The sequence below is a fragment of the Bos taurus genome, chromosome 8 (genome assembly GCF_002263795.3).
Source record: "Bos taurus isolate L1 Dominette 01449 registration number 42190680 breed Hereford chromosome 8, ARS-UCD2.0, whole genome shotgun sequence".
Taxonomy (NCBI): Eukaryota; Metazoa; Chordata; class Mammalia; order Artiodactyla; family Bovidae; genus Bos; species Bos taurus.
This window is the reverse complement of record NC_037335.1, coordinates 90,275,537-90,302,606: the sequence shown is the minus strand read 5'-3', so window position 1 is coordinate 90,302,606 and position 27,070 is coordinate 90,275,537. Positions and strand designations below refer to the sequence as shown.

Here is a 27,070-nt window from a genome sequence, read left to right as displayed (position 1 = left end):
AAAACTAAAGAAATATACTAATCTAAATATCCAAGAAGCCTAATAAATTCTAAACAAGATTATTAAAAAATAATCTAGATAGTGAAATATCACCATGGAATTTTTGTAACATGGCAACAAAATAATATTTTAAAAGCAGCCAAAAAGAAAAGACTACCTTCAAAGAATCAAGAAGAGAGACAGGTGTCTTCAAAAGTAGTGCTGAAGCCAAATTATTTATTTATAGCCAAAAGACAGTGAAATAATACCTGCAATGTGCTGAGATAAAACAGTTTATATAAAAAGAACTATCGTTCATGATTAAATGTAAAATAAAAGTAATCTGGAAGAAGTAAAAATTTAGAGTTTGTCACCTGCTGACTGTCAGTAAAGGAATTATAAAGGCAGTAGAAAAATGATCCTACAAGAAAGACCTCATATGAAAACAGAAATGAAGAACAAAAGTATAAATACATAAGCAATGTTAACAAAATACTGACAATATAAAACAATGACATCAAAGCTCTGTGCTAATTAAAAAAAAAAACAGTAAATTAAAATATTAATGATAGCATACAAATTGCAAGGGACTGAAATTACAGTGTTTTATGAACAGAAATATTGATGAACTTCAGACTGTGATAAATTGAATATACATGTTAAACTTATATGCAAAATACATATAAAAATTAACTTGAAAAAAGATATAGGACTTGGAAGAATATATGTAAAAAAAAAAAGTGTTCAAATTGTTCAATAATCAAGAAAATGTAAATGAAAACCACAAGACACCATCACATTCACTAAACAGCAAAAATTAAGAGAATACAAAGTGTTGACAAGGATGAGAACCAAAGGGAATTCTTACCTTCTGCTGGAGGGAAAACTTACTGATATAACCACTTTGGAAAACAAGCATTACCGGGAAAGCTAGACTTGCACATGCCCAATAATCCCACTACTGAGCGAGGTCCTTGTAAGTCTCTTACATATGTGCACCAGAAGATATGCATAAGAATGGTCACAGAGCATTATTCATGAGAACAGAAGACTGGAAACAATCCAAATGTCCATTAACATTAAAATGGACTATAAAAGGATGTGGAACAGTCAAGCAACTGAATTCAATTAAGCAGCTACGAGCATCAACACAAACAAATCTCAAAAACATAATTCTGAGCAAAAGAAGGTGCTGCTGCTGCTGAGTCGCCTCAGTCGTGTCTGACTCTGTGCCACCCCATACACGGCAGCCCACCAGGCTCCGCCGTCCCTGGGATTCTCCAGGCAAGAACACTGGAGTGGGTTGCCATTTCCTTCTCCAATGCATGAAAGTGAAAATTGAAAGTGAAGTCACTCAGTCGTGTCCGACTCTTCGTGACCCCAAGGACTGCAGCCCACCAGGCTCCCCCGTCCCTGGGATTCTAGAGGCAAGAGTACTGGAGGGGGTGCCACTGCCTTCTCCAAAAGAAGGTACACATAGTATGATTCCACTGATACAAAATTCAAAATCAAACAAAAGCCAAATAATATTGGGTTGACCAAAAAGTTCATTCGAGTTTTTCTGTAACATCTTACAGAAACTTTTTGGCCAATCCAATTTATTGTTAGGAGGGTTATCATGTGATAGAACTATAGAAAAAAATAAAAGGAATGATTTCCACAAAATGCAGCAGAGCAGACAGAACAAAGAAACATGCAATGGGGGAGGATCATGGGAAGCAGTTCTAAAGTACTGACAATACCCTGTATTTCCTGGCTTGGGATGTAGGAGTCACAGTTTGCTTCATTTTTGTATGTTAAACTAAATGTTTAAGTTTTCATAAGTTTTTCAATATATGCTCTGTTTCACAATTAAAAAAAAACTTTGAATATTTACTAACAAGTCAAAAATGGCTCTTACAATTTTTAAAGGGATGGGGACAGAGAGTATGTGACAGAGACAGTATGTGGCCCTCAAAATATAAAATATTTACCATTTAGTCCTTTACAGAAAAACACTGCCAACTCCAGGTTTAAGGAATAAAAGTAGGCAAAACTGGGATGGCAATTAAACAGAAACAGTGGCCAACAAAAGAAAGAATTATAGAACAGTTTCAGGGATGAGAAAAGGCTCAGCAACAAAGGCAGAATACCATACCGATCAAGTGAGGAGAAACAAGGGACTCAGCCGAGGCTTGTGTTCAGTCACTAAGTTGTACCTGACTCTTTGCAACCCCATGGACTGTAGCCCATTCACGATCCTCTGTCCATGGGACTTCCCAGGCTAGAACACAGAGTGGGTTGCCACTTCCTTCTCCAGGGGATCTTCCCAACCCAGGGATCGAACACACGTCTGCACTGCAAGGGGGTTCTTTACCACAGAGCCACCAGGGAAGCCCAGCAGGAACTGCCCTGATCTCATGTAGGAAAAGTCCACTCCACAGTGGGACAGTAACACGGCATAAAAGACCAAGAGCTGTGACAACAACCGCCGCTACTATTTTCAGCAGCACGTGAGGAAAGAAAATTACATCCCCATCTTAAGGAACGTCCAGCTCAGTGAAACAATGAGCAGAAGAGAACAGCATTAGACCCTAGCGGCCACTAACACTATTGACTGGAGTGGTTCCTGGGGTCTGCAGGCTGGCACTGGCGGCAGAGGGCAGGAGGATGCCAAGCACAGGACTGCACTAATGTGGAAAGAAACTGCTTCAGCAAACATGCCAAACTCAAGACACTTAACCATTCATTCTGCACCTACTGTGTGGGGACAGTCGTATCTGCCTCTTTAAGCATGACAGCAAATTATGAACAGGGAAGTTGAATAGGAAAGAAGTTAAAAAGCCTAAGAGCACAAACCTAATGAGTGACTGAGAGGGTGTTCTCTCCACTCATCACAGCTGTCACATGAAACAGACATCTCAGCAGGCAAAGTGACAGATAAAAGGAGTTAAGTAGTTATTTTCCACATTTATATCATGAAAAATCTTTTCACTAAATTGGCCCTGCTTTTCTCTCAAACTCTCCAGGGACACCCCTGCCTCAGGGCTTCCCCTCTTCCTGAAACACTTTTCCCTCAAACAACCACTTAGTTTAATCCCTCACCGTTTTCAAGTTTTATCTCAAATCTTGAAGGAACAGTAGAAAGTTAAATTACTAAACATCCATTTAAGAAATTAGAAAAAGAGCAATGAATAAACCCAGTGAAAACAAAAAAAAGGGGGAAATATGGAGGACATGGATATTAATATTAGATTTATAGATACATCTCAGCAGAAATAGAAAACAAAATTACAACAGAGAAATACAGCTAAAAGTTGGTCCTCTGAAAAGACCTTTAGGGAATTCCTTGGTCGTCCAGAGATTAGAACTCCATGCCTTCACTGCTGAGGGCCTGAGTTCAAACTCTGATCCCAGAAGCTACGTGGTGTGACCAAAAAACAAAGACAAAAAAAAGGAAAAAGAAAGAATCAACAATTAACTTTCAAATCAACAAAGCAGGATGAGAAAAAATTTTAAAAAAAAGTATCTAAACTAAAAAAGACTACAGATTGTGATTTAAAAAATAAGAGAATTATATTTTGAACTTTATATGTCAGCAAATTTGAAAACTTAAGTTAAATGAATAACAAAAAATTAACTATTAAAATCTGATCAAAAAAGAAATAGAAGCTGAATGGTACTACATTCACTGAAGAAATAAAATCAGTTTTAAATATATCCTCCAAGACAGTATCAGATCCAGGTAATTTTTTAAAAAGGATTCATGAACACGTTCATTCCAATCATTCAGTTCAGTTCAGTTCAGTCGCTCAGTCTATCCAACTCTTTGCAACCCCAAAAGCCACAGCACGCCAGGCCTCCCTGTCCATCACCAACTTCCTGAGTCTACCCATACCATGTCCATCAAGTCCATGATGCCATCCAACGATCTCAACCTCTATCGTCCCCTCCTCCTCCTGCCCTCAATCTTTCCCAGCATCAGGGTCGTTTCAAATGAGTCAGCTCTTCGCATCAGGTGGACAAAGTATTGGAGTTTCAGCTTCAGCATCAGTCCTTCCAATGAACATCCAGGACTGATCTCCTTTAGGATGGACTGCTTGGATCTCCTTGCAGTCCAAGAGTCTTCTCTAACACCACAGTTCAAAAGCATCAATTCTTTGGCGCTCAGCTTTCTTCACAGTCCAAATCTCACATCCATACATGACTACTGGAAAAACCAAAGGTTTGACTAGATGGACCTTTGTTGGCAAAGTAACATCTCTGCTTTTTAATATGCTGTCTAGGTTGGTCATAATTTTCCAATTTTAATTTCATGGCTGCAATCACCATCTGCAGTGATTTTGGAGCCCCCCAAAATAGTGTCAACCACTGTTTCCCCATTTATTTGCCATGAAATGATGGGACCAGATGCCATGATCTTCGTTTTCTGAATGTTGAGCTTTAAGCCAACTTTTTCACTCTCCTCTTTTACTTTCATCAAGAAGCTCTTTAGCTCTTCTTCACTTTCTGCCATAAGGGTGGTATCATCTGCATATCTGAGGTTACTGGTATTTCTCCCAGCAATCTTGATTCCAGCTTGTGCTTCCCCCAGCCCAGCGTTTCTCATGATGTACTCTGCATATAAGTTAAATAAGCAGGGTGACAATATACAACGTTGACGTACTCCTTTTCCTATTTGGAACCAGTCTGTCGTTCCATGTCCAGTTCTAACTGTTGTTTCCTAACCTGCATACAGGTTTCTCAAGAGGCAGGTCAGGTAGTCTGGTATTCCCATCTCTTTCAGAATTTTCCAGAGTTTATTGTGATCCACACAGTCAAAGGCTTTAGCATAGTCAAAAAAGCAGAAATAGATGTTTCTCCGGAACTCTCTTGCTTTATCGATGATTCAGCAGGTGTTGGCAATTTAATCTCTGGTTCCTCTGCCTTTTCTAAAATCAGCTTGAACATCTGGAAGTTCACGGTTCATGTATTGCTGAAGTCTGGCTTAGAGAATTTTAAGCAATACTTTACTGACGTGTAAGATGAGTGCAATTATACAGTAGTTTGAGCATTCTTTGGCATTGCCTTTCTTTGGGATTGGAATGAAACTGAACTTCTCCAGTCCTGTGGCCACTGCTGAGTTTTCCAAATTTGCTGGCATACTGAGTGCAGCACTTTCACAGCATTATCTTCCAGAATTTGAAATAGCTCAACTGGAATTCCATCACCTTCACTAGCTTTGTTCGTAGTGATGCTTTCTAAGGCCCACTTGGCTTCACATTCCAGGATGTCTGGCTCTAGGTGAATGATCACACCATCGTGATTATCTGGGTCATGAAGATCTTTTTTGTATAGTTCTTCTGTGTATTCTTGCCACCTCTTCTTAATATCTTCTGCTTCTGTTAGGTCCATACCATTTCTGTCCTTTATTGAGCCCATTTTTGCATGAAATGTTCCCTTGGTATCTCTAATTTTCTTGAAGAGATCTCTAGTCTTTCCCAGTCTATTATTTTCCTCTATTTTTTTGCACTGATCACTGAGGGAAGTCTTTCTTATCTCTCCTTGCTATTCTTTGGAACTCTGCATTCAAATGGGTGTATCTTTTCTTATCTCCTTTGCTTTTCGCTTCTCTTCTTTTCACAGCTATTTGTAAGGCCTCCTCAGAGAGCCATTTTGCTTTTTTGCATTTCTTTTTCTTGGGGATGGTCTTGATTCCTGTCTCCTATACAATGTCATGAACCTCCATCCATAGTTCATCAGGCACTCTATCAAATCTAGTCTCTTAAATATATTTCTCACTTCCATTGTATAGTCATAAGGGATCTGATTTAGGTCTAACCTGAATAGTCTAGTGGTTTTCTCCACTTTCTTCAATTTCAGTTTGAATTTGGCAATAAGGAGTTCATGATCCGAGTCAGCTCCCGGTCTTGTTTTGCTGACTGTATAGAGCTTCTCTGTCTTTGGCTGCAAAGAATAGAATCAATCTGATTTTGGTGTTGACCATCTGGTGATGTCCATGTGTAGAGTCTTCTCTTGTATTGTTGGAAGAGGATGTTTGCTATGATCAGTGCATTCTCTTGGCAGAACTCTATTAGCCTTTGCCCTGCTTCATTCTGTACTCCAAGGCCAAATTGGCCTGTTACTCCAGGTGTTTCTTGACTTCCTACTTTTGCATTACAGTCCCCTATAATGAAACATACTGCTCTACTTTTTAGTTAAAACTTTTTTTTTTTGGTGAAAAGTACATTTTGCATACAGATGTGTTTAAAATATAAACATGCAGTTTAGAGAATACTTCACATACGTACCTAACACCTTGGGTCCAAAATAGACTATTGCCTAATTCACAGTACTGGGCATTGACCTAGCTGGCACTGTTAGATGAAGGCTTACCGAAAAAGACATGTTGAACAGTCTCTGTCAGAGTCTGGCTTTTGGCTTCCTGGTTTATAAGATTCCCTTCTGGGGAAGTTGGTGGGCAAGACCCTGAGAAAGTCATCAGGAATGTCATAGGACTCGTAGTTGAGACGTCTGGCAGGATCCTAGCGTCACCAAGTATGGATGACTGGCAGAAATGTCGTCTCAGCGGGCGGCTCTGTGTTTTCTACTTCCAGTCTCACTGTAGCTGACCTGCAGTTCTCAGGAGTATGTCAATTAAATGAGCGTGCTTGTTTGCTTCAGGCAGTTGCAGGAACTTCATCACGGCAAGTACAGATAAGAATCTGAGCCAGGGCATTCTGGGCATTCTGTCCTCTGGCTGAAAAGAGGGCAGTAGGCATCCTGGTAATGGCAGCCAGCAATATGACTGTCCACAGAGTGGAACTGTTTCAGCGTGAACTGGTTGCCCTCTTAATATAGCCATTATCTTGCAATCTCCCTTCAATGTTGCACCTTTTCCTACCACAGTCAATTCTCCAGTCTTTCTGCACTAGCTGAGTGTCTTACAGTTCAGTTCTCTTTTTCTTTTCAGTTCTCTTATTCTCTTACTTGGAGTGAGCACAAACCCCACAGGTCTTTGATCTGCAAATTGCCCCCCTTTTAGGACACCGGCTGCAAACGAGGTAGGTTCTTTGCACTTCTACCCAGGATACTACTAATCTGGATGTTCCTACCACCTCCTTTAAGGTTCCATAGTTTGCTAAAATGACTTAGAATTAAGGAAGGAGCTGAGTCATCTCATTAGCACACAAAAGACAGTTGTCTCTCAAAGTTACAAGGGTTTAGGAGCTCTGCCAGAAACAGACCTAATAATATTTTTTGTTAAACTATACGCATCATCCCAGAAATTCCTTTACCTCTCTCCTCCGTGGCATGTGTTTTTTTTATTTTACCTTCTCCCATTTCAGTATATCTTTCAATAGCTTCTTGTGAAAGGGTACAAAGTGAGACCTTACTTTTTATTTTTGGTAATTTATTTTATTCGCTTTTGGTTGCACTGGTCTTTGCTGCCGTGTGTGGACTCTCTAGTCGTGGTGATGGTGGTCTACTCTACTTGTGGTGCATGGGCTTCTCACCGTGGTGGTTTCTCTCGTTGTGGAGCGCAGGCTCCTGGGGCATAGGCTCCAGCAGTCGCACACTCTGTCGCACAGTCGCACAATGCACAGTGCACAGCACACAGTCGCACAGTCTCAGGAGTTACAGTGTACTGGCTTAGTTGCTCTGCGGCATGTGGAACCTTCCCGGACCAGGAATCAACCCATGTCCCCTCCACTGGCAGGCGGATTCTTATCCACTGTACCACCAGCGAAGACTGAGACCTTATGTTTCAGGTGTATTTATCCTACACCTAATATTTGACTTATAACTCAGTGAGTGCATACTTCCAAGTGTTGAGATAATTTTCCCTCAGAATTGTGAAAGCATTGCTATATTGTCTTCTAGCTTCCAGCTGAAGTCTGAAGCCACTCTGATTTCTGGTCCTTTCTACACTGTTTGTTTTCTCTCTCGAAGCATGTAGAATCTCCTTTTGGTCCTCAGTATAATGAAATTTCACAGTTCCCAGAAACTTACTGACTTCCGATTTGAGAAATTTTCTTCAATTAGTTCCTTGATGACTTTCTTTCCTCTCTTTTCTAATTTTGGTAGTTCTGTCATTTGGATGTTGGGCATTCTGGACTAGTCCTTTAATTTTCTTGTCCCTCTTAGTGTCTGTTAAAATTTTTTTATTTTTTGCTGTCCTTTCTGAGAGATTTCTTGAACTTTTATTTTCCAGTCCTTTTTTGAGTTTGTCATTTCTTATATACTTTTTATGGTGCTCCTTTTAAAAAAAATTTATAGCATTCTGTTTTTGTTTTATGACTATAATACCTTTTTGTGCCTGTTTATTATTGGGATTCTGTCTGCTGTAGAGTGAGATTTTCTTTTATTCATTTTTATTCGGTGAGTTTTAATCTTTTATTTTTTGCAGTTATATGGCCTTATAAAATGAATTAGAGAATGTTCTTTCTGTTCTCTGGATGATTTTGTGTCAGAAGAGAAATATCTGTTTATTGAATGACAGAATGTGGTCCACTGGAAAAGGGAATGGCAAACCATTTCAATATTCTTGCCTTGAGAGCCCCATGAACAGTATGAAAAGGCAAAAAGATAGGACACTGAAAGATGAACTCCCCAGGTCAGTAGGTACCCAGTATGCTACTGGAGATCAGTGAAGAAATAACTCCAGAAAGAATGAAGGGATGGAGCCAAAGCAAAAACAACACCCAGTTGTGAATGGGACTGTTGATGGAAGCAGGGTCGGATGCTGTAAAGAGCAATATTGCATAGGAATCTGGAATGTGAGGTCCATGAATCAAGGCAAATTGGAAGTGGTCAACCAGGAGTTGGCAACAATGAACATTGACATTCTAAAAATCAGCGAACTAAAATGGACTGGAATGGGTGAATTTAACTCGGATGACCATTATATCTACTATTGTGGGCAGGAATCCCTCAAAAGAAATGGAGTAGCCATCATACTCAACAAAAGAGTCTGAAATGCAGTACTTGGATGCAATCTCAAAAATTACAAAATGATCTCTGTTCGTTTCCAAGGCAAACCATTCAGTATCACGGTAATCCAAGTCTATGCCCCGACCAGTAACGCTGAAGAAGCTGAAGTTGAACAGTTCTATGAAGACCTACAAGCCCTTCTAGAACTAACACCCAAAAAAGATGTCCTTTTCATTATAGGTGACTACAATGCAAAAGAAGTCAAGAAACACCTGGAGTAACACGCAAATTTGGCCTTAGAGTACAGAATGAAGCAGGGCAAAGGCTAATAGAGTTCTGCCAAGAGAATGCACTGATCATAGCAAACACCCTCTTCCAACAATACAAGAGAAGACTCTATACATGGACATCACCTGATGGTCGACACCAAAATCAGATTGATTCTATTCTTTGCAGCCAAAGACAGAGAAGCTCTATACAGTCAGCAAAACAAGACGGGGAGCTGACTGTGGCTCAGATCATGAACTCCTTACTGCCAAATTCAGACTGAAATTGAAGAAAGTGGAGAAAACCACTAGACCATTCAAGTATGACCTAAATCAAATCCCTTATGACTATACAGTGGAAGTGAGAAATAGATTTAAGAGACTAGATCTGATAGACAGAGTGCCTGATGAACTACTGATGGAGGTTTATGACATTGTATAGGAGACAGGGATCAAGACCATCTTCAAGAAAAAGAAATGCAAAAAAGCAAAATGGCTCTCTGAGGAGGCCTTACAAATAGCTGTGAAAAGAAGAGAAGCGAAAAACAAAGGAGAAAAGGAAAGATATAAGATCTGAATGCAGAGTTTCAAAGAATAGCAAGGAGAGATAAGAAAGCCTTCCTCAGTGATTAGTGCAAAAAAATAAAGGAAAAAAATAGAATGGGAAAGTCTAGAGATCTCTTCAAGAAAATTAGAGATACCAAAGGAACATTTCATGCAAAGATGGGATCAATTAAGGACAGAAATAGAAGATAGTTCTGTCCTAAAAGAAGCAGAAGATATTGAGAAGAGGTAGCAAGAATGCACAGAAGAACTATACAAAAAAGATCTTCATGACCCAGATAATCACGAGGGTGTGATCACTCACCTAGAGCCAGACATCCTGGAATGTGAAGTCAAGTGGGCCTTAGGAAGCATCACTACGAACAAAGCTAGTGGAGGTGATGGAATTCCAGTTGAGCTATTTCAAATCCTGGAAGATGACGCTGTGAAAGTGCTGCACTCCATATGCCAGCAAATTTGGAAAACTCAGCAGTGGCCACAGGACTGGAAAAGGTCAGTTTTCATTCCAATCCCAAAGAAAGACAATGCCAAAGAATGCTCCAACTACTGCACAATTGCACTCATCTCACACACCAGTAAAATAACGCTCAAAATTTTCCAAGCCAGGCTTCAACAGTACATGAACAATGAACTTCCAGAAGTTCAAGCTAGTTTTAGAAAAGGCAGAGGAACCAGAGATTAAATTGCCAACATCTGCTGAATCATCAAAAAAACAAGAGAGTTCCAGAAAAACATCTATTTCTGCTTTATTGACTATGTCGAAACCTTTGACTGTGTGGACCACAACAAACTCTGGAAAATTCTGAAAGAGATGGGAATACTAGATCACCTGACCTGCCTCTTGAGAAATCTGTATGCAGGTCAGGAAGCAACAGTTAGAACTGGACATGGAACGACAGACTGGTTCCAAACAGGAAAAGGAGTACGTCAACGTTGTATATTGTCACCCTGCTTATTTAACTTATATGCAGAGTACATCATGAGAAATGCTGGGCTGGAAGAAGCACAAGCTGGAATCAAGATTGCTGGGAGAAATATCAATAACCTCAAATATCATAACCACCCTTATGGCAGAAAGGGAAGAAGAACTAAAGAGCCTCTTTATGAAAGTGAAAGAGGAGAGTGAAAAAGTTGACTTAAAGCTCAACATTCAGAAAACTAAGATCATGCCATCTGGTCCCATCACTTCATGGCAAATGGATGGAGAAACAGTGGAAACAGTGGCTGACTTTACTTTGGGGGCCTCCAAAATCACTGCAGATGGTGACTGCAGCCACGAAGTTAAAACATGCTTGCTCCTTGGAAGAAAAGTTATGACCAACCTAGACAGCATATTCAAAAGCAGAGACATTACTTTGCCAACAATGGTCTGTCTAGTCAAACCTTTGGTTTTTCCAGTAGTCATTTATGGATGTGAGAGTTGGACTGTAAAGAAAGCTGAGTACCAAGAACTGATGTTTTTGAACTGTGGTGTTGGAGAAGACTCTTAAGAGTCCCTTGGACTGCAAGGAGAGCCAACCAGTCCATCCTAAAGGAAATCAGTCCTGGATATTCATTGGAAGGACAGACGCTAAAGCTGAAACTCCAATACTTTGGCCACCTTATGCGAAGAACTGACTCATATGAAAAGACCGTGATGCTGGGAAAGATTAAGGACAGGAGGAGAAGGGGATGATAGAGGATGAGATGGTTGGATGCCATCACCAACTCAATGGACATGAGTTTGGGTAAAATCTGGGAGTTGGTGATAGACCAACTCCAGGGAGGCCTGGCATGCTGCAGTCCACGGGGTGGCAAAGAGTCAGACATGACTGAGCGGCTGAACTGAACTGAAGAGCAATACGTGTAGTGGGCTGCCATTACTTTATAAAAAGGAAAGAAAGAATATGTGTGCATACTTTTTGTACGTGGGGAAAATACCTCTGGGAGATTAAGAAACTGATCACAGTGACTGCCTCTAGTGAAGACAATTGGGTAGCTGAGGACTGGGGTGGAAAACAGACCTGTATCTGTAAAGCCTTATAAAGCTTTTGAATTTCTAACACTGAATTTCAAAGGCATGAATGCAGGCATACATACATAAATAAATGAATACATTCAATTACTTCTCTGATTTAGCTTGAGGATTTTGGCAAATCACAACTCTGAGTCTTTAATAATAGGGATAATACCTCAAACGCTGGTGACAGAATCAAATAAGCTTTTGTAAAAAGCCCTTTGAAATCATCAAATTCTATGTACATCTGAAAGGTATTATTGAAAAATATCTATCCTGTCTCTTTCTTTCTACTTACTGTACATAGAAAGTGTCATTCCTTTGAGATATGGTTAATTTTTATGATCACTGGCATTTTAAACTAAATCACGTGAAGTTATGTAGATTTCACAAACACCTAACAAAGCCTGCAACAAATTCACCTGCTCCAAGTTCCTCACAATATTACTAATCCTTCTCACACATGTTAAACCATCACTATGACCCCTTGTGCAGCTCCAAGTGAATAAGAAAGCCCTGTGTGAACTGCCAGTTCATAAGACCTACGGAGGGAACCTAAGATACCCAACCTCATGGCAAGTTCATCCATTGTAGAAACCAGCAAGACAAAGTCCCTGTCCTCAGGGAATCCACAATCTGTTAGCAGTCCCATCAATTTAAGTGCTATGTGGAGGTTGTTTGAACACAAGCGTTAGTCATCTCTCTCATAGGGACTGCAGAAAGAGCAAGGCATGCTGCTAGGAAGAGGTGCTAAAGTCATGCTTATATCCAAGCTGAAAGGAAGAGCGGGAATTAAACAAATAGACATACAGGGGTGGGACTTTAGGCAGAGAGAATAACAGAGGCAAATTATCAAAGAGCAACAGAGCATTCAGAAAACGGCAGGAGGCCACGGAGAATACTGTGTTCTACATTTTAAAATCTAACCTCTCAAAAGAAACCATTACTGGCAGCTGTACAGAAATACAGGAAGATATTTCTGGATAAAGAAGCCTGTCATTGCTAACATCTGGGTTATATTCAGTACAGAATAATGTTTAATAGTGTTTATTTCCCATTACCAGAGGAAAACAGACAACATACAATTATTTTTCCATTTTAGTGTAAGGGACCATGGTAGAAATTTACTAAACCTAAATAGCTTTAAAAGTCTACCTGTAAAGCCCTGTAAAGCTTTTGAATTTCTAACACTGAATTTCAAAGGCATGAATGCAGACATACATACATAAATAAATGACATTAGTAAATAAATTACTGTCATCTCTGATTAGGAGGAAATCAGAGGTGAGGAGAAGGTAACAGTAGGAAAATACTTCTTTGGTTGCTTTTTTAAAAAAGAAAAAAAAAACTATGTGCAGTTTCTAGAAAGGAGGACTGATGGAGAACACAGATATAGAGCATTATTCTTTGTGTTTCAGTGAGGGAAAAGACTTCATTGCACATTCTGAGGAAGAGACTCATCAGCTTGTAACAATGGCCAACAACTCTCCAAACAGAAAATGATGGTATAACGACAAAGATGTCTATCAGGTGAATTACTAATGCATGCTTCTCAAACTGTCTGTCACACTGCACACCTACAAGATTCTTTCTCTGAGCAACTCTGAGAGCTTATGTCCCTCAGGGGAAAAGGAAAACACCATCTCCAAAGTGACTGACATCAAAAAGGCAGAAGAGCAGGGACAATTTCCATAAAGCACATGACAGACAAAGTTCAAAGGAGTAACTGCAGGATTCTTACAGCTCACCTGTATTGACATTATGCCAGATGATTCTACAAACTCCTCAAATCGTTCATGGCAGGCATTTAAGTCAGGTATATAAAAGGTCTACCTGGCTGAAGGAGTTCTATGACTATTTGGTCCCACTGTACAGACAAATAGTTGAGAACTATCTTAGAGCAATAACATCAGCCTTGGACAGATGAGAGATACTGGGTTGTTTTTTTTTTAAGAGATACTGTTTAGATGAAGAGGGATACAGTTGGTAAGAGTATGGAGAAATCTAATTTTCTGTAAAGCAGATACTGTTCCCAAGTTTTAAGACTAAGAAAATCTAGCCACTATATTTCAAAACAGTCACAATGAAATACTGAAACCTCTCCATGTGGGCATCAAATTTCTTGGAACCTCAACTATCTAGCTCTAGGTATAAATTCAAAGGGCAAACATCAATGCAGACAGACATCACAGTTCAGTTCAGTCGCTCAGTCGTGTCCGACTCTTTGCGACCCCATGAACTGCAGCACGCCAGGCCTCCCTGTCCATCACCAACACCCGGAGTTCACCCAAACTCACGTCCATTGAGTCGGTGATGCCATCCAGCCATCTCATCCTCTGTCGTCCCCTTCTCCTCCTGCCCCCAATCCCTCCCAGCATCAGAGTCTTTTCCAATGAGTCAACTCTTCGCATGAGGTGGCCAAAGTATTGGAGTTTCAGCTTTAGCATCAGTCCTTCCAATGAACACCCAGGACTGATCTCCTTCAGAATGGACTGGTTGGATCTCCCTGTAGTCCAAGGGACTCTCAAGAGTCTTCTCCAATACCACAGTTCAAAAGCATCAATTCTTTGGTGCTCAGCTTTCTTCACAGTCCAACTCTCACATCCATACATGACCACTGGAAAAACCTTGGCCTTGACTAGACGGACCTTTGTTGGCAAAGTAATGTCTCTGCTTTTCAATATGCTATCTAGTTTGGTCATAACTTTCCTTCCAAGGAGTAAGCGTCTTTTAATTTCATGGCTGCAATCACCATCTGCAGTGATTCACAAACCCATGCAAAAGTCCCCAATGCCATTAGAGAGTCACACTGTGCTTCAGGAAGAAAGAAGAAAAAAGCCTCTCACAAGCAAAGCTAATTTCAATTATAATTAAAATAGCCACTGAGCAGATAAGAGAGAAAACAGTCATACAATATAAGAAGTTCATGCACCTCACTAAGAACCTATTTACTCTGATTTTATTAGATACCGTTCCTATAAGCACATGATTTCCTATTTTGGGGAAGCAGAGAAGCAACTAATAAGTTGGAGTCACCCACAATCAGAATCACTGACTAGGCATACTGACAGCACCCAGAAGCAAGGGAACAACCTGATATGGGAGAAGAAAAGTCATTTTTATAAACAGATGTAGAACCCCAAAAACAAGGCAGAACGGACCCTTAAGTAGGGGTGGAACTACTGGCATTAAGCACATCAGGGGCCTCTGAGAACACCATGGTGTTACACATGTGCATACACAACACGATAGATAAATCCCTTGTCATGAGACTGTGTTCTGGTTCTGTTCTTAATCACAAGCCACTCAGCCTCTTCTGCGCTCACCTCCACCTGTAAAATCAGAGTAATAAATCCTCGCCCTACCAACCAGACATACTGCCATAAAGAGCTGAAAAAAATAGTTTAGGTAACAATGTTTGAAAACTGTAACGCACTATACAATATATGACTTTAAGAATAGTTAGAATATGTTCTGTATAGTCTGTTTAAGAAGACAATCTGTTTAAATCAATTTCCATTTAAATGGCTAAATAAAACACTAGCACCTCTCTTAACAGCAGAAAATTAACTTAACATTAACTTAACTTAACCATTTATCCCCTCCCACAAATGGTCAAGTTTCTTTCCCTATTAGCAAAGGAAAAAAGAGCTTTTAAAGCAAGAGAAAGGTTTTAGTATCTGAAAAAGAATATATATTATGTATAACTGAATCACTTCGCTATACACCTGAAACTAACACAACACTGTAAATCAACCATACTTCAATAAAAAAGAAATTTTAAAAACAAGAATAAATTAGCCAAGTACAAAAGAGAAAAAAAAAAAAAGATTAGCTGCCCTCTGGAAACCAGATAGATTATATTGATATACAGCATTTCATTTGACAGGAAAGATATTTCACAATGACAGAAGATTAAAAAATACTTTTATTTATTTTAAAAATAATTTTTAATCTATTTTTTATTTTTGGCTGTGCTGGGTCTCCACTGCTGCATGGGCTTTTCTCCAACTGCGGAGAGCAGGGGCAGCTCTCCAGCTGTGGTGTGCAGGCTTCTCACTGCAGTGGCTTCTCTGGTTGCAGAGCATGGGCTCGAGGGCTTCAGGAATTGTGGCACGTAGGCTCAACAGTTTTGGCTCTACAGGCCCAATAGTTGGGGTGAACGAGTTTAGTTTCTCCCAAGCACGTGGGATCCTCCCAGATCAGGGATCAAACCCATGTCTTCTGCATTGGCAGGCAGACTCCTTACCACTGAGTCACCAGGGAAGCCCTCAAAATATTTTTTAAATGAATACCCATACCTAAAAATGTATGAAATGAAATACATGAAATAAAGTATCTATTATAGTTACATTATAGAGCAATATTTTTTCAACTCTAAGTCATAATCACTATAGGAAATATTAAGAGTACAGTATTTTTAGTAAAGGTTAAGTATGATAGGATTTTGTTTTACTTAATATCTGTTATTACTATGTATATATGCACTTGCTTTCTAGGTAAAGGCACAAATGTTAATGTTAATGTTCTTAATGTTCTTCTATTATTGCATCAATTTCCTGGCCTGGTCTTGGCTGCCTGTCCCAATCTATCCATGGGCTCCTGAGGAGGCTCCTCAGCCTGCCTGCTCCTTTTATTGGTAAGCCCTTCCCTTGTCTCTACTCACTTTCTTTTGCTTAGAGCGTGTACCTGCAAGGACAGCAGTTACAAGTTCTCAAATAGACACACACATAATGAATTTAGTGCGCTTCTATACAACAGACATGCTCTGACTGAGGACAGACTACATATCATATCAAGAGGAGGTATATATAAGAATGATGTGTATTTTATACAGATGTTATACTTAAGGCTACCTCTGAGATTACACAGAATCTGTTCTACTTCCAAGCAAAAGATCTCTCTCTCTTTCAATTAAGAGATGAAAAATGATAGCAGAGAAATGTGTAAAAGAAGACTGAAGAGAGGCACTGTCAACGGAGAAACAAAAGCTCAACAGACCACGTCGATCAATCACTGACAGCTATTCTGACTCTGAACACGATTTTAGAACAGTTCTGAGGAAAAGCAGAGAAAAGAACTAAATATCTGCAAAAATACACACATATGCACACATATACACACAGGTGTTGCATCATACCGTATCTTCAGTACAAAAAGAGAAAAAGAACACAGTATCTATTACCTGTCCTCTCTGTAAGTCCACATTGCTATCATTTCTCTCATGTTCTACAGGCCAAAATCTACTTTGGGAAACATCATCTCACAAATCAATCCACTCTGACTGAAACAGATGGACATGTCAACAAGCGACTCGTATGCAGAAACAGAGCAAACACAGGGTTTGCTGCAGTGTTCGACTTTTTATTGAATTTGTCTTTTGCCAGTTCTTACCTACTTTGAAATATATATCAAGTAAATTATCAGACATTTAATTTTACCAAGTGCCAGACAAATAGCTGATTATGTATCAAAATACTGAAAACACAGTGACCCTGATTTGTAAAAGTCACTCCAGGCATAAATGCTAACTAAACCATATTACCATTGATCAGTAAAAGGCTCAAATATGCATTTATGGACTGAATAAAACATAGAAATGCACAGTGAAAATACATATGAGTAAGAAAGAAAGTGCAAATTTCTATAAGTGTTTCAAAATACACACTAAGGGGAAATTGAGGAAGTGAAGAGGATCCATTTGTGCTACATAAGGCCCTAAAGACAGTATTAAAGTTTTTAGAATCAACTATGCAGAAAGCAAGCACTACAGGGAAATGAAGGAAGGTTGAGCCTGGGGATAAACAAACAGGAGCCTGATGAAAGGAACAAAGCTGGCTGTGTTGGTGAGGTCTATATTGCTACTACTCTGCACCCTTTTCATGGGGAGTGCACGGGAAACTGGATGGACAACACAGGTCAGCTACAAAGCCTACCTTGGTGAAAGCAGAACATGAGTGAGAAAACAAAACAGAATGTCAGTCTATCCAGCTGAGATTTCCAGAAATAATTTTTACTTATTATATTTACTTACTATCTTTAAAATTTTGAAAGTTTTGGATTTTTCTTAATGCATTAAAAGTTTGTGTATAAAAATGCAAGAAAAACTGTTTATCATGACTCTAGCTGAAGATATAAAAGTAAGGTAATTCAAATAAGAGTAATTCCGATGAATAAAATTAGCACTTGGTATAAAATGTATCAGTTTTATAACAGTATAAAACTATCAGTGAAGAAAGGGAGTGGTAAAATGAAAAAAAAAAAAGTTACAAATGGATTTCCACTCTAAAACACTTAAACTGACTTAGATAGCTATAGTATCATATCAACTTAAAAGTCAATAGATTAACAGTAAACAAAAAATAAAGAAGGCACACACAATATACACCAAAGCAGGTTAAAAGATAAGCTTTCTATAACATAATAATGCTGACAACTGACCTCCAAATAAGTTTATCCCTTTCCCTCAATCAACTCACCCAACATTTTCTGCATCTTCATCACATTCAGCTTTATACTTGCAGGGTCCACACTTGGAGTGTTTTCTGTGAACTTCTGCCCCTGACCCTTCTTCTTCTGCTTAAAAAGAAAAATTAAATTTTCAACCAAAAGCTGGGATCCTTTCCAAACCTGCTTCATGTTTTCAGCAGCCATTATCCTTATTTCTGGGGAAAATGTATGCAAGGCTCTTGAAAACAATCAGTTCCAAAAAGCTGTTGATGCTTGAGTCCAAAAATGCTGTCAATACAGAGTATTAACATATACTGTGGAAAAAAAACAAGTATTGGGGCCAGAAAAATAATCCCTTAGCCTAAGTGCCATGGAACAATAAGCTAGGTCTCATTAATTCTTAAAAAGAATTACCATAACATGAAATAAGAGAGGGGAAATAAACATGAGCAATATATTCAGTCCAGCGATTACCCTACTGAAACAGCCTGTGCAATCCTATTAGCAGTAAGTGATTCAACAAACAAGTTACTCAACACAGCCGAGTCTAACCACTGCCTTGTCTTCACAGCAGTTTCACACCTGCCTTAAAAACTGTCTCCCAATTTTAAAAAGAAAAGGAGTCTATTTACAAAGTACTTACCCTTTTCTACTTTGCCACCTAGCCCTGCCAATAATACCAAGAATGCTGAAGTGTATGGGTCTCCTATGATCCAGCACAAGATCAGTGCATACCACCAGCCCCCAAATCAGCTCATATTTCGCAGTTAGGGAACCTCGTTTCTGTGGGTCTCAGCTACAGTGGATCCTATTAAGAGAATCTCAAACTGGGCAGGAAGATGAGTTCTGAAGCCAATTTAGGGATTATGGTTTACTTAGAGGATGTCCCCAGTCTGGTTTGGGAAAGCATACCTTACTGCGGGGGTGCCTATCAGCAGAGAAGGTGTTATAAGGCAAGCACACAGACCTAAGTGCCTGTTTGGTACTATCTCTAAACTTGGCATTTTGGATCCTACCTACACTTTACCCAAATTCTCATGCATACTCCCAAACAGTTCCAGGGAGCATAATCTTAAGTACTTCTAAGCCTCAGAAATACCATGAGATCTAAAACTCACACAGCCACCATGAGCTCACTAGAATTTGTGTATTAATCTGAGCAAACCACTTGGCCTTTCTAACTCAAACTCCCTAAAAAAAAAAAAAATTACCAACAACCAACATTCTCAGGGAAAGACATCCAATATTTGTACCATAAAAGCAAATATGTAGACCAACTTCCATTTCTTTCATATAGTAACAATGACAATTTCCTAACTGAATATCTGACCACAGGGGCTAGACTACATGGTCCTTTAAAGTCCTTTCCAGTTCTAAGATCTAGAATTTATGATCTCATCCTTCACACGTGATCACGAAGTCTCTGCTTGAACATGTCCACTCAAATTCTATTTTTAGACAGCTTTTAATCTTTTCTTTTTTAAAGCTAAAACCATCATCCCTGAACTTCTTCCTCAGGACAGTTCTTCTACTCTCTAGGTGACCTTTAAAGTCCCTTCCAACTCTACAATTTTAGGGTTCTATGAAATGTAGGGGGATGGAGTAAGGTTTCAGATAGTGCTGGAAGGATCATAACTGCGGTTTTCATGCGCATACATGTGAATTTTACCATAGATGTTTTTTCTTTTAGTGCATCCACAGAGCACCTGAAACATTATTTTGCATTCAGTGGATACTCATTAAGAATTACAGTCTCATTAGATTATGAGATAGTTTAGTCATTCTCAATTCTAATAATTCATCATTTCTCGGCTTTATGGCTGAGATCAAGTACAGTATCTGTTCTAATCAATTCTAATAATTCAGAGTAAACTCTGTTATATGCTATTACCAAATATTAGTTTTTTAAGTTTTGTGCCTTGAAAATTCCCTATGAGCAAAAAATGTGTAAGCAAACGACGAAAGAGTCACAAATACTCTGATTCGAGCTAAAATCACCTGGGGTCTGATCCTACAGAGAGGACCCTTTGGTATAACTTCAATTTAACTGGAGCAATGTTTCCCCTTAGTCTGACAACAAATCTAAAATGAAAAATAAATGCAGGAAAAAAAAGGAATGCATAGGGCTAAGGGAAACTGAGGGGTTGGGATGATGGCTGAGGGGTACAGGGTTTCTTTCTGGGGCAATGAAAATGTTCTAAAGTTGGCTGTGGTGATTAATGCACAACTCTGTTAATACACGAACAGCCACTGAATTATACACTTTCGATGGGCAAATTGTATGGGATGTGAATTTTATCTCAGTAAAGCCATTTTTAAAATGCAAAAGAAGAAAATGCCTTTTAAGGGTATTTGAAACTTACCTCCTTCTCCAGATCCAGAGCCATTATCTGAGAAGAAAAATAAAGAATGGCTATCAACACTTTTCCCAGAATCTCATCTTACCAAATAGTAAAATTTCTTATCAAAAATCAAACTGTGATATCCATTCTCAGATAGTCCCTTTTCTCATTTTTTTCGACATCCAACAATTTATTCTTATATACTTATTTTGTACCTTTCTCCAAATATAAATTCCTTGGATACATAATCTATATACCTCATAATCTTTGTAGCTCATTCAGAAAATACACAGGTGCTTTGTACAAAGTGAAAAATCAATAAATATTATAAAGTAAATGGCTAAATAAAAATAATTTTAATGAACTCACTTTAAGGGAGAAAAAATGTTTAACTTTGCTAAAGCTTTAAAGGAATAATAAATAAACTGCTTTTAATAAAAAGGGAGGAAAAGCTTTGGGTCTTGCTCCAAAAATCTTCTTAATTAAATCTGTGGATAAAGGCCAAAAGATATGAATAAACCTAAGGTTTAGAAGGAAAGAACCTCAGGGTTGAGGCTTTCTTAATACTGATGAAATTAACTTCCTCCAGGAAACCTTACAGAAGGAATCTCACCAAGGTGTCTGAAAAACTTGTTACTAATCAAATTAAAGAGCCTCCCTCAAAGTTACCAGCAAGAAACCAGTGTAAAAGGTAATTAATTTAAAATATGTATTTTATAATCCTGAAAGAACCAACATATGGCACAAAACATATTAAAGAGGGCAAGACTGTAGCATCATCAGCCTGGAGCCAAGATGGCAAGTGATGAACTTGACACTCTATCCAGCACTTTCTAGGGAGAATTTACCAGAAAATGCATTCCAGTCTGTCAGATAGCTCTCAAGAATAGGGGACATCCTTCACAATATCGCTCCCTTCCCCCCTCACCCTCAATTTCCCGAAGACAATAATCAAAGTCCCAATCATGGTAGAAACAAGAGGGATTGGAAAAAATACACATTTTAGGTATCAGCCACTTCAACACTATTTCTGCTTTATTAACTATGCCAAGCCTTTGACTGTGTGGATCACAATAAACTGTGGAAAATTCTGAAAGAGATGGGAATACCAGACCACCTGATCTGCCTCTTGAGAAATGTGTATGCAGGTCAGGAAGCAACACTTAGAACTGGACATAAAAAAACAGACTGGTTCCAAATAGGAAAAGGAGTACATCAAGGCTGTATATTGTCACCCTACTTATTTAAGTTATATGCAGAGTACATCATGAGAAACGCTGGGCTGGAAGAAGCACAAGCTGGAATCAAGATTGCCGACAGAAATACCAGTAAAACCTCAGATATGCAGATGACACCACCCTTATGGCAGAAAGAGGAACTAAAGAGCCTCTTGATGAAAGTGAAAGAGTAGAGTGAAAAAGTTGGCTTAAAGCTCAATGTTCAGAAAACTAAGATCATGGCATCTGGTCTCATTACTTCGTGGCAAATAAATGGGGAAACAGTGGCTGACTTTATTTTGGGGGCTCAAAAATCACTGCAGATGGTGACTGCAGCCATGAAATTAAAAGACGCTTACTCCTTGGAAGGAAAGTTATGACCAACCTAGATAGCATATTAAAAAGCAGAGACGTTACTTTGCCAACAAAGGTCCATCTAGTCAAGGCTATGGTTTTACCAGTGGTCATGTATGGATGTGAGAGTTGGACTATAAAGAAGGCTGAGCTCCGAAGAATTGATGCTTTTGAACTGTGAGATTGAAGAAGACTCTTGAGAGTCCCTTGGACTGCAAGGAGATCCAAAAAGTCCATCCTAAGGGAGATCAGTCCTGAGTGTTCATTGGAAGGACTGATGTTGAAGCTGAAACTCCAATACTTTGGCCACCTGATGCAAAGAGCTGACTCATTTGAAAAGACTGATGCTGGGAGGGATTGGGGGCAGGAGGAGAAGGGGATGACAAAGGATGAGATGGCTGGATGGCATCACTGACTCAATGGACGTAAGTCTGGGTAAACTCCAGGAGTTGGTGATGGACAGGGAGGCCTGAGGTGCTGCAGTTCATGGGGTTGCAAAGAGTCGGACACAACTGAGCGACTGAATTGAACTGAACTTCAACACTTCATGCGATTTTATACAAAGTCTTATAGAGTATTCACTGACCGATCAACCATGAAAAATATCTTTTCCAAGTAGAGGAAAAGGATGAAAGAGCAGAAAAAAAGACAAGAAGGGAACTTGACTTATTTTTATTACCAAATTTTTCTTAGGAAAACTCTCTTTTTCCCTTCTATTCCATATACATTGACTAGGTACATATTATGTGTTAGACAACATAGTAAAAGGAATAGGTACAAACTGATAAATAAGACAGACCCAGTCCAGGAGATACTCACTACCAACCTTTTTTTCAACCAATGTCCAATTTTAATAAATATTATATCTCACCACCTCCCATAAGGGTCATTTAAAATTTTGAAATAAATATATTGTGACTACTTTGATAATGAGGTTGAGCTCTTTCTGTAGATTAGATTTTCACTAGACACACACTTTCCCCAACTCCAACCCTGGAATTAAGACATCCTCTCTAGGCAAGACATAGTACTTTCCTGTTCAGAAATAGGATCTGGCTAAAGGATAAACACATTCATCTGTGTTGGATAAATGAAATGAAGTATGATATATACACAGACATATGCACAAAGCATGAACAAACTCTGCCAGGAGATGCCAAAGAAGAAAGATTTCAGAGAGGAGAAAAGACTTAAGCTCAATATTAAAGCATTAAAAAAGGAGTTCTCAAATAAGCAAAGGAGAATGTTATTTCTAGCACAGCAAACAGGACCTACACCAGACTAAATGACGGAACACAGAGCCCACCTAGCAGATAACAAGATCAAAGTAGCACCTTATAGCTTAGCTCATTCGACCCTCACTTAACCACAGGAGACGATAACCATCTAACCATGTAGGTATGTAACTGGGGCTCAGAGCAGCTAAGTGACTTGTGCAAGGTCATTCAGCAAATCAGAGCTGGAGTTAATTTAAGTTAGACTTTCTAAGCCTAGTGCAGTGCTCTTTCCAGCCTAACACTCTGCCTCCCCATGTTTAACATTCACTGTTTATCAAAGCAGTTGGCATCTTAACTCCTCATAAATGATGCATAATTAATTTGGGATTATAAAGAACTCCATATTCCTTTTTAGTTTCTAAATCAAGTCTGTGAAATATAATGTACCTAGAAAGTATGTGAGAACCATACAAATCACAGTCTACTGGCCTAAGAGAACCTAATTATTTAGTGTATGGAAAAGAATTTGGCCTTTCCCAAAGAGAGATCTGGCCTTGGCCCACAGCTTCTAGAAGGCAACTGATGTTTAGGAAGGAAGCTGACCACATCAGATCTGAGGGTGGGGCTGGCCACACTCAATATTCTTAGGGTAGGGGCTAGCTCACACCAGAAAGACCAACCACATAGTTCAGAGTGGAGGCTTTGAATCATGTGGTGTTAGTAGACCAAATTTGAGATCAACCACACGGACAAGCAATTAGTCATGCTTATGTAATGGAGCCCCAATAAAAACTCTGAACACAGGCACTGTAGTATACAGGAAAAGAAAGGAAATGGAGTAATCATATAAAGAACAGCCTCCACATTTACTGCTAACCTTCATACAATAATTCTATTATAATATCTCACCAGCATCCCTGCTCCCAAATACAAACACAAGTAAGAAACCAAGGCATTACTGTTGGTTTCTTATAGTAATGCCTTCCAAAATTAACCACTACCAATTTAGGAAGACATAAAGAAGGCTGAGCATTGAAGAATTGATACTTTTGAATTGTGATGCTATAGAAGACTCTTGAGAATCCCTTGACAGAAAGGAGATATAACCAGTCAATCCTAAACAAAATCAACCCTGAATATTTATAGGAAGGACTGATGCTGAAGCTGAAGCTCCAATACTTTGGCCACCTGATGCGAAGAGCTAACTCTTTAGAAAAGACCCTGATGCTGGAAAGATTGAAAGCAGGAGAAAGGGATGACAGAGGATGAGATGGTTACATAGCATTACTGACTCAATGGACATGAATTTGAGCAAACTCCAGGAGATAGTGAAGCACAGGGAAGCCTGGCATGCAGCAGTTCTTGGCATCACAAAAGAGTCAGACACAACTTAGTAACAACAACAACAAATAATTCAGGAAGGAAAAGAGAAGTATATACAAAAACTGGGAGGAAGTTGGTAACAAAGGCTGGCAAACAGAAAAGATACAAAGAGAAGAGCTTGGACAAACACTTTCTGGGATGCCACTAATGAGTTTCTACAATATTCCCCACTCCACCTCGCACCAAAATAAAAATTAACAAAACGGATCTCATAGCATTTACCCTCCCAAATCTTATTCTGCCTAATGTTCAAACCATAAGGCAAAATTGATATGCAAAGTCCCCACCAAAAATAGTATTAAACATTAAAAACGTCCTAAGAAGTGCCACAGAAGAGGTAATAAGAGAGACCACCTGGGGTTAAAAAGCAACATGAGATGGGGGCAAAAAGAGCCCCCGCCCACTTTCCCACATAATCATCCCAATCCGCACAGCAGCGTTGGGAATGAACCTCTGACTGGAAACTTCACCTTAGTACAGCAGAACCACTTCTAACGTTTCTTTAGGAGAGCATCACACATACCAGAGTAGCACGGTCCTCTCGCTACTACTGTTATCTCTTTCTGGTGCTTACAAGCAGCCCTTCTGAGAAAGCATTCATTTTGGTACGTGTCCCCATTTGATCCACAGACAGGAATGTAATTCGTATGGCACTGCAAAAGAAACAAAAATAAATTCTCAGAGCGACATGTGAATGTTAATAGTTCATTTCATATTCACAAATGCAATGCCATAGGACTGTAACACACTTCTACGACAGAAGTTTGCTCTTTTATTTGGTTTTTAAAAAGAAGAGCTGTGCTACTTTCTCATACCTTTTTTTCACATTTATAATGAAAATATTTTAACTATCAACTATCCATAAAAATGAGAATGAAAATCTCTATCCTGTCTACATCATTTGCTAGTGATCCAAGGAGATAATATAAGAGGAGATTCTTTCCAATGTTTGGAATAAGCACTAATGATGTAAACTATCAAAATTCACTTATTCAGCACCTCTAGTATAAAAGGTTTCAAGGTAAATGCTATAGAAGACACATGAGCTCTGTTCTCTGAGACTTTACAATCTTATTAGAGAGCCATATAAATATGAAATATATATGTGTGGATATATATATGATCATGTACTAAATCAAAAGTACAGATAATAAGTATTATATCTAACACCTATTACTGTAAGATATAAGGTATTTAAGAAAGCCTCCTCAGAGAAAGTGAAACATGAACTGGACCTTGAAGAATTAGTAGATGAAAAGAAAAAAGATGATACAGGTTTGAGAAATGACACTGAATTGAGATGTTTAAAAGACTTTAAAACTTCTATATTTCAAAAATATACATGACTAAAGTTTTAAAATCTGGGAGAAAATAGTATAACATGATACAAGTTATCATCACTAAAACAGAGACAGTACCAATTAATACAAAATGGACAAAAGACAAATTTACAGAAAGATAACAAATGGTCAATTAATATATTAAAAATGCTGACCTTTACTAATAATCAGAGTTGTACATGAAAATAAGATGCTACTTTAACCTTATAAAACTGGCTACTAGACAAACAAAAAATTCAATTTAGTTGCATACCAATAGCCCTGCTGTAATTTAAACTGGCTCAATCTTTAAAGAATACAATTTAATAACACATTTTAAGAGTTCTTAAAAAGCAATGAGGCTTTTGATCTACAATTACACATTTAAGGATCTATCTGAAGGAAACTACGATAGATGAAAATTTATTACAGTCATTTCAAATAGAAATGTATTCATATCAAAAACATACAAGAAAAAATCTAAGTATCCAATAAGGTAATGTTTATTTTAAAGCACACTATATATGTTCAAAGAGTTATTGAACTTTATAAGAATACTGTGTGACATAAAAAGATGATGTTAGGTGAAAAGCAGGTAATAATACCATGTATATAACTTTTGAGAATTTTGTGCCATTTTTAAATGCATTATCTAGTCCATAAAACTGAATGAAAATTTCTTAAATAATATGATAATATAAAATAAAAATGTAGAAAGAAGATAAATTATATATATATATATCTGAGTTATTTAGAAAAATAAATATTCAGAGTAAATCCTGGAAGAAAATATCAATAAATTTTTCACATTACTTGTCACCATATTTTTTTATTTCCATATTTAGGATTTTCTGTTTTTCTCAATTTTTCTGCAATGAGCAAGGCTTACTTTCATCATTCATTTACTTTTTAACAAGTGGTCAACTTACTTTATGAACCATAACTTTGGCATGCTACTTCAGGTAGCACTGGTAAAAATAATTTTTAATAAAATATTTTATAACCAAGTTGACTTGCTATACACTATCACCAGACTCCTACATCAACTTTAGTTAAAACTCAAATTTTACTTTAGGATGCCTTCCTATATT

The 27,070-nt window shown here is 38.4% G+C and overlaps 1 protein-coding gene and 1 pseudogene across 1 annotated transcript in view; one reads left to right on the top strand and one right to left on the bottom strand.

Moving 5' to 3' along the window:
* TMEFF1 (transmembrane protein with EGF like and two follistatin like domains 1) overlaps positions 1 to 27,070 on the bottom strand; it is a 96,595-nt gene that overhangs the window by 32,887 nt on the left and 36,638 nt on the right. Inside the window, exons 3-5 of the mRNA NM_001205476.2 lie at positions 25,184 to 25,313; positions 20,511 to 20,537; positions 18,177 to 18,273 (exon numbers count right to left, since the gene is read on the bottom strand). Coding sequence (NP_001192405.2) covers positions 18,177 to 18,273; positions 20,511 to 20,537; positions 25,184 to 25,313 — 254 coding nt within the window. The remainder of the gene's footprint in view (positions 1 to 18,176; positions 18,274 to 20,510; positions 20,538 to 25,183; positions 25,314 to 27,070) is intronic.
* Positions 19,948 to 20,053, top strand: LOC112447943 (uncharacterized; annotated as a pseudogene).